This window comes from Nicotiana tabacum, chromosome 23 (assembly GCF_000715075.1).
Source record: "Nicotiana tabacum cultivar K326 chromosome 23, ASM71507v2, whole genome shotgun sequence".
Lineage (NCBI taxonomy): Eukaryota > Viridiplantae > Streptophyta > Magnoliopsida > Solanales > Solanaceae > Nicotiana > Nicotiana tabacum.
Window position 1 is genome coordinate 2,115,437 of NC_134102.1, and position 8,864 is coordinate 2,124,300.

The 8,864-nt window shown below is 38.4% G+C and overlaps 1 protein-coding gene across 1 annotated transcript; it reads right to left on the minus strand.

The window, feature by feature from the left end:
- Nucleotides 1–5,601: 5,601 nt before the first annotated feature.
- On the minus strand, nt 5,602–6,401 carry LOC142177536 (secreted RxLR effector protein 161-like). The gene has a single exon (XM_075246602.1). The coding sequence runs from the start codon at nt 6,235–6,237 to the stop codon at nt 5,617–5,619; it is 621 nt and encodes a 206-aa protein (XP_075102703.1). The 5' UTR covers nt 6,238–6,401; the 3' UTR covers nt 5,602–5,616.
- Between the last annotated feature and the right edge of the window lie 2,463 nt (nt 6,402–8,864).

Genomic DNA, 8,864 nt, shown 5'->3' on the forward strand with positions numbered 1-8,864 from the left:
TCTGTAGTATGAATTTTCTTCACCGTGACTCCACCTTCTTCTATGATTTCTCGTACGAAATGATACCGAACATCAATGTGCTTCGTCCTTGCATGATAACTTGGTTCTTCGCTAATTGAATAGCACTTTGACTATCACAAAAAATTATAATATTTTTTTGTTCAATACCAAGCTCCTTTAGCAACCCCTGAAGCTAAATTGCCTCCTTCACAGCCTCTGTAATAGCCATGTACTCTGCCTCTGTTATAGACAAAGCAACTGTTGACTGCAAAGTAGACTTCCAACTAACTGGTGCCTTTGTAAAAGTAAACACATAACCAGTAGTTGACCTTCGTTTGTCCAGATCACCCGCAAAATCTGAGTCACAATATCCAACTACAGACCGATTGCCTTCCTGCTCAAAAACTAACCCAACATCTACAGTACTATGAATATACCGTAGAATCCATTTCACAGCTTGCCAATGCTCCTTTCCTGGATTATGCATATATCTGCTAATAACTCCAACGGCTTGTGAAATGTCAGGTCTCGTACAAACCATTGCATACATCAAGCTACCAACAGCATTTGCGTATGGTACCCTTGACATATACTCCTGTTCAGTTTCATCCTTTGGCGACATAGTAATACTTAGCTTAAAATGGGGAGCAAGTGGCGTACTAATTGGCTTAGTCTTCTTATCTATGCCAAAATGCTGTAGTACTCTCTTTAAAGATTCTTTCTGGGATAAACAGAGTTTCTTTGAACGTCTATCTCTTATTATCTCCATGCCAAGAATTTTCTTTGCCTCACCCAGATCCTTCATCTCGAACTCCTCCTTCAGTTGAATCTTCAACTTATCAATTTCTTCTGAATTCTTGGAAGTTATCAACATATCATCAACATATAGGAGAAGATATACAAAGGAACCATCATTAAGTTTGTGCAAATACACACAATGATCGTATTTGCTTCTCTTGTACCCTTGCCGCAACATAAACTTGTCAAATCGCTTGTACTATTGTCTAGAAGATTATTTCAATCCGTACAACGATTTTTCAAGTTTGCATACCATATTTTCTTTTCCAGCAACTTTGAATCCTTCTAGCTGATTCATGTAGATTTTCTCCTCCAAGTTTCCATGTAAAAACGCAGTTTTTACATCTATCTGAACTAGTTCTAAATCCAACTGTGCTACCAAAGCCAACATAATTCTAATGGAGGAATGTTTTACAACTGGAGAAAATACTTCATTGTAATCAATTTCCTCCTTCTGAGCATATCCTTTGGCCACCAATCTTGCTTTGTAGCGAACATTTTCTTGGTTAGGAAATCCTTCTTTCTTTGCAAATACCCATTTGCACCCAATTGTTTTCTTTCCCTTCGGGAGATTGGCCAATTTCCATGTATGATTCCGATGAAGGGACTGCATTTCTTCATTCATGGCAATCCTCCACTTATCTTCTTCTGAACTTTGGATTGCATCTTTATAAGTGGTAGGAACACCATCAGCTACAATTGAGGTTGCGCAAGCAACCGTCTCTATGAGACGAACAGGTTTCGTTATTGTCCTTTTTGGCCTGCTAGTTGCTATTGATTCAAGTTGTTGTCAAGGTTCCTGAGTTGGAATCTCCCTCTCTACTGGCTTTTCTTCCAGAGGGTAATCTTCATGAGTTTCCTCCTCTGCTTCTTGTGTAGGAAAAATAAATTTTCCCTCAAACTCCACCTGCTTTGATGCACCACCAGTTTGTTTGACATCTTCAACTGTCACCTTATCTGTTATGGCAGATTCATCAAAGGTAACATCTCTGCGGAATATAATATTCCTTGTCTCTGGACACCATAAGCGGTATCCTTTGACTCCAGAAGTATCCCCATAAATATAGCCTTCTTTGCTCTCGGATCCAATTTTGACTCTTTCACATGATAGTATGCAATTGAGCCAAACACGTGCAAAGAGTCATAATCTACAGCAGGTTTTCCATACCATTTTTCAAATGGTGTCTTGCCATCAATGGCAGCAGATGGTAGACGATTAATGAGGTGGCATGCATATGTAATTGCCTCAGCCCAAAATTCTTTGCCCAAGCCAGCATTGGACAACATACACCGTACCTTCTCCAGTAAAGTCCGGTTCATACGTTCTGCCACTCCATTCTGTTGTGGTGTATGTATGACAATGAAGTGTCGGACGATGCCATCATTTTCAAAGACCTTATTGAAATGATCATTTTTGTATTCACCTCCATTGTCTGTGCGAATACACTTGATCCTCCTGCCTGTTTGATTCTCCACCATCGTCTTCCATTTGAGAAAAATTCCCAACACTTCATCTTTCCTCTTCATTGTATACACCCACACTCTTCGGGAAAAATCATCAACAAAGGTTACAAAATAGTGCTTCCCACCCAATGAAGGTGTTTTGGAAGAACCCCAAACATCAGAGTGTACATAATCCAAAATGCCTTTAGTATTATGGATCGCTGTACCAAATTTAACCCTTGTCTGTTTCCCTTTGACACAATGCTCGCAAAACTCCAAGTTGCAAGTCTTTACGCCTTTTAACAATCCTTGATTAGATAGAGCTTTCAAGGATTTCCCTCCAGCATGTCCCAAGCGCATGTGCCATAGCATGGTTGCTTCTGCCTCTTTGTCATCACTAGATGTCACTGTCGCTGTCCCAATAACTGTACTACCACGATAGCGGTACATGTTATTGTTCTTCCGATTGGCCTTCATTACCACTAGTGCACCGGAGCATATTCTCATCACTCCATTTTCTGCAATGATTTTGAACCCTTTTGATTCTAGGGCTCCCACAGAGATGAGATTCTTCTTCGGACAGTCTTTCTTCCAGTGCCCCTTTTCTCGACAAAAGGCACATTCATCTTTGCTGGGTCTAGATCTCGACTTGGATCTTCCCTTCTTAGTCCTCGTTTGATTTTGAGGACGACCCCTCACAATTAGTGCTTCTCCTTCTCCGCCCTTCTGTTTTTCTCCCTTTCTTTGTTCATAGCTGTACAAAGCCGAACAAACTTCTATGAGAGAAATTTTGTCATTTCCATGGAGTAGAGTAGTTTCAAGGTGCTCGTACTCATTAGGAAGTGACCCCAACAACATCAAGGCCAAGTCACCGTCATCAAAAGTTGCTTTCATATTTTGCAAATCTGTGACCAACTTATTGAAACTGATGATATGTTCATTCATTGTGGTACCAGGAACATAGGTGAAGCGAAACAGTCTCTTCTTCATATACAATTTATTTTGACTGTTTTTCTTCAAAAATTTATCCTCCAGTGCTTTCCATAATTTACTTGCAGAAGTTTCCTTTGTGTATGGATATTTCTGCTCTCTAGCAAGGTAGGATCGAATGGTACCGCAAGCAACACGATTGATAATTTTCCAATCTTCTTGTCCAATAACATCTGGCTTCTTTTCTTCAATGGCAAGATCTAGCCCTTGTTGAAAAAGAACATCTAGAACCTCGCCTTGCCACATCCCAAAATGTCCTGACCCGTCAAAAATTTCTACCGCAAATTTTGCATTTGACACAATTCTTGTCATAAGCGAAGATGCCAACGATGACGTATTATTGACACTTGATGTAGATTCTTCTTGTTTATCGTCTCCCATTTTGACACAAATATTATTTAGTAGCTGACGACACAAATCAAGATTATTTCCTTTCTGGTGTGGAAGATCAGACTAAGCTGCAACCACAGAGCATACTTAGACAGAACCTTGACTCAGTTACCAAGATAGATCTTTTCTGATGTGGAAGATCAGTCTATGCTGCAACCACATAGCATACTTAGACAGTACCTTGGCTCTGATACCAATTGTTGCGAAAGGCAAATGTATATAGTGTGAATGAGTCACAACTAATATACCAAAAATTATGACAACCACTAAATAATAAACAAGACAATAAGACAACAATAAAAGAACACTAGAATTTACGAGGTTCGGCCAATTTTGCCTACTTTCTCGGACACAATCAATATTTTATTCCACTCCAAAATTACAAGTGAAATAATACTAAAGAGAGAAGATACAAATGCCTTAAGAAGATAACAAAAGGCAAATGAGAGGTGTACCTAAATCCTAAACATTAGGCCTCCTTTTATAGGGTGAAATTCCCATTCAAAATTGTCATCCACCGATGTGGGACTTTTGACAATTTCAACAAAAGCAACTTGATGTTGACTTATATATAGTTTTTGAAGGGCATGCCGATCCAAGGAAAACTTGACATGTCTTAATTTGGAAAACTCATAGTTTGGTAGTCGAACCTTTAAGGTGATTAGTAATGCAAGGAGCTGAGCAAGAGCAATGGATGTGGAATTCCTATTAAATTTGGGTTTGGAATTTGAGTCCTATTAAGTTATTGAATTCTAAACTAATAATTTATATATATTTAATAGATTTCTCAAGACAAATACATAATTTGAATTAAAGTTACTGGATTTGGTCAAACCCGAAAGCTATATTCTAGCTCCGCCCTTGTTCATAATTGATCAGTTTTCAGTACTCGAGAATCACATGCCCGAGCCATAATTTGAAGTTTATGGGTTCATGATTATAATTTTTTTAAGTTATTATGTTCTAAATTAATAATTTATACATATCCAATGAATTTCTTAAGACAAATACAGGGTTTGAACCAAAGCTAGTAGGTTTAGCCGAACCTAAAAATTATACTCTAGCTCCGCCCCTGTTCATGATTGATCAGTTTTCAGGAGAAACACATGCCAAAAATTGTACCCAAGAATCAAATAATGTAGAGATTCTACTGAAAATTGTCATGGCCTTAGAATTGAGGGAATTGTACAAAATGTTGGTGATGTTATTTATGTGGTTAGTTATGTAGACTGGTGAAACAAGATGAAGTAGCTGTAGTCATAGTTCCATTTCAAGCTCAAGGCCATCTTAACCAACTTCTCCAACTTGCCTGGTTAATCTCCTCTTATGTGTTACGGAAGCCGATTATATAGAGAGTGATTAAATCACAACTACTATATCTAAAGGTAGCTAATAAATAGTAAATGAGACAATAATAAAATGAACACCAGAAATTAACGAGGTTCGGCAAAATTTAATTTTTTTGCCTAGTCCTCGGACACAATCAACTCAAATTTATTTCACTCCAAAAATACAAGTGAAATACTACAAGAGAGAAAGAAGATTCAAATGCCTTAGGAGATAAGAAGGCAAGTGAGAGATGTTTACAAATGAACAAAACCCTTGCTATTTATAGAAGAGAAATGGCCTTAATAATGTCATGCATGACATCATATTAAGTGTGAACATGCAATGTAGATGCATGAAAAATGCATCTACCAATTTCTTCCTAAAAGGAGGCTTCAAATGTTCACACTAGTTCACATTAATCTTGTCAAAATTCAACAAATCTCCACCTTGGCAAGATTCCACTTTTGCAATTTTCTCTTACTGATTAAATTTTGATTGTGTCTTCAACTCCAATCTTCAAAGTTCAACAATATTGATCAAGTTCAAACAATGTTGAAACTTGATCGCAGTCACTACTTTTGTTAGCATATCGGCAAGGTTGTTTGTAGTCCGAATTTTCTGCACCATGACTCCACCTTCTTCTATAATATCTCGTACAAAGTGATATCAAACACCAATGTGCTTCGTCCTTGCATGATAAACTTGGTTCTTTGCTAATTGGATAGCACTCTGACTATCACAAAATAGTGTGATGTTTTCTTGACCAATACCAAGATCTCTAAGCAACCCTTGAAGCCAAATTGCCTCCTTTACAGCCTCCGTAATTGCCATGTACTCTGCCTCAGTAGTAGACAAAGCAACCGTTGACTGCAAAGTAGACTTCCAACTAACTGGTGCATTTGCAATAGTGAAAACATAACCAGTAGTTGATCTACGCTTGTCCAAATCACCCGCATAATCCGAGTCACAATATCCAACCAGATACTGACTATCTTCCTGCTCAAAAATCAATCCAACATCTACAGTATTACAAATATACCGTAGAATCCATTTCACAGCTTGCCAATGCTCCTTTCCTGGATCATGCATATACCTGCTTACAACTCCGATAGCATGTGAAATATCAGGCCTTGTGCAAACCATTGCATACATCAAGCTACCAACGGCATTCGCATATGGCACTCTTGACATATACTCTTGTTCAGCTTCATTCTTCGGCGACATAACAGCACTAAGCTTAAAGTGAGGAGCAAGAGGAGTGCTAACCAACTTCGTGTTCTCATTCATGCTAAATCAATCTATTACTTTCTTCAAGTATTCTTTCTGAGATAGATAGAGTTTCTTTGAATGTCTATCTCTTTTTATCTCCATGCCAAGAATTTTCTTCGCCTCACCTAAATCCTTCATCTCAAACTCCTTTCTTAGTTGAATCTTCAACTTCTCAATTTCCTCTTGACTTTTGGAAACTATCAACATATCATCAACGTATAGGAGAAGATATATGAAGGATCCATCTTCAAGCTTGCGCAAATACATACAATGATCGTATTTGCTTCTTTTGTACTTCTGCCGCAACATAAACTTATCAAATCGTTTGTACCATTGTCTAAAAGATTGTTTCAATACGTACAACGATTTTTCAAGTTTGCACACCATATTTTCCTTTTCAGCAACTTTGAATCCTTCTGGTTGAGTCATATAGATTTCCTCTTCCAAGTCTCCATGTAAAAATGCAATTTTTACATCTAACTGAACTAGTTCCAAATTCAACTGTGCTACCAAAGCCAACAAAACTCTAATGGAGGAGTGTTTCACGACTGGAGAAAACACCTCATTGTAATCAATTCCCTCCTTTTGAGCGTACCCTTTGGCCACCAATCTTGCTTTGTAGCGAACATCTTCTTGGTTAGGAAATCCTTCTTTCTTTGCAAATAACCATTTGCACCCAATTGCTTTCTTGCCCTTCGGGAGATTGGCCAATTTCCATGTGCAATTCTGATAAAGGGACTGCATTTCTTCATTCATGGCAATCCTCCACTTATCTTCTTCTGAACTTTGGACTGCGTCTTTATAAGTGGTAGGAACACCATCGGCTACAATTGAGGCTGCACAAGCCATTGTCTCTATGAGACGAACATGTTTCTTTATTGTTCTTTTTGGCTTGCTGGTTGCTATTGATTCAAGTTGTTGTTGGGGTTCCTGAGTTGGAATCTCCCCTTCCATTGACTCTTCTTCCAGGAAAAAATCTTCTATTGTTTCCTCGTTTTCTCCCTGTGTTGGGAAAATTAATTTTCCCTCAAACTCCCCCTGCTTTGAAGCACCATCAGTTTGTTTGACATCTTCAAATGTCACTTTATCTATTATGGAAGATTTATCAAAGGTAATATCTCTGCTGAATATAACTTTTCTTGTCTCTGGACACCATAATCGGTATCCTTTAACTCCAGAAGTAATCCCCATAAATATACCTTTCTTTGCCCTCGGATCCAATTTTGACTCTTTCACATGATAATATGCAATTGAGCCAAACTCATGTAAAAAATTATAATCTTCAGCAGGTTTTCCATACCATTTTTCAAATGGTGTCTTGCCTCCAATATCGGCAGATGGTAGACGATTAATGAGGTGGCATGCATATGTTATTGCCTCAGCCCAAAATTCTTTACCCAAGCCAGTATTGGACAACATACACCGAACCTTCTCCAGCAATGTCCAGTTCATGCGTTCTGCCACTCCATTCTATTGTGGTGTATTTCTGACGGTGAAATGTCTCAAAATGCCATCATCTTCACAAATCTTATTGTAAAGATCATTTTTGTATTCTCCACCGTTATCTGTGCGAAGACACTTTATCTTTCTGCCTGTTTGAGTCTCTATCATCGCCTTCCATTTAAGAAAAATTCCCAGCACCTCATCTTTGGTTTTCATAGTATACACCCATACTCTCCGGGAAAAGTCATCAATAAAGGTTACAAAATAGTGTTTCCCACCTAATGAAGGTGTTTTGGAAGCACCCCAAACATCAGAGTGAACATAATCCAAAATACTTTTAGTATTATGGATTGCTGTTCCAAATTTAACCCTTGTTTGTTTTTCCTTGACACAATGCTCACAAAACTCCAAATTGCAAGTCTTTACTCCTTTTAACAATCCTTGATCTGATAAAATCTTTAAGGATTTTCCTCCAGCATGTCCCAAGCGTATGTGCCATAGCTTGGTTGCTTCTGCCTCCTTGTCATCACTGGATATCACTGTTGCTGTCCCAATAACTGTATTACCGCGATAGTGGTACATGTTATTATTTCGCCGGATTCCCTTCATTACCACTAGTGCACCAGAGCATATTCTCATTACCCCATTTTCTGCAACGACTTTGAGCCCCTTTGACTCTAGGGCTCCTACAGAAATGAGATTTTTCTTCAATTCCGGTACGTATCGAACATCTGTTAATGTTCTGATCAATCCATCATGGTTCCTTAATCGGATTGAACCAATACCATATGCGGTAAGAGGATTGTTATTTGCTGTGTGAATAACTCCACATTCTCCTTCTTGAAAATCAACGAACCAGTCCTTGTTGGGACACATATGATAGCTACAAGCTGAATCCATCAGCCATATGTTAGATGGTTTGAATGGCTCAGTTGTAACTAGCGAGAAATCAGAGTCGTCATAATCAGCTACATTTGAATCCATGACAACCTTTCCATTGTTAGGTTTGGCCTTGTTTTTAAACTTTGGACAGTCTTTCTTCCAATGTCCCTTTTCTCGGCAAAAGGCACATTCATCTTTGCTGGGTCTAGATCTTGACTTGGATCTTCCTTTCTTCGTTCTCATATGATTTTGAGAACGACCTCTCACGACCAGTGCTTCTCCTTCTCCACTCTTTTGTTTTTCTCTCTTTATTTGTTCAT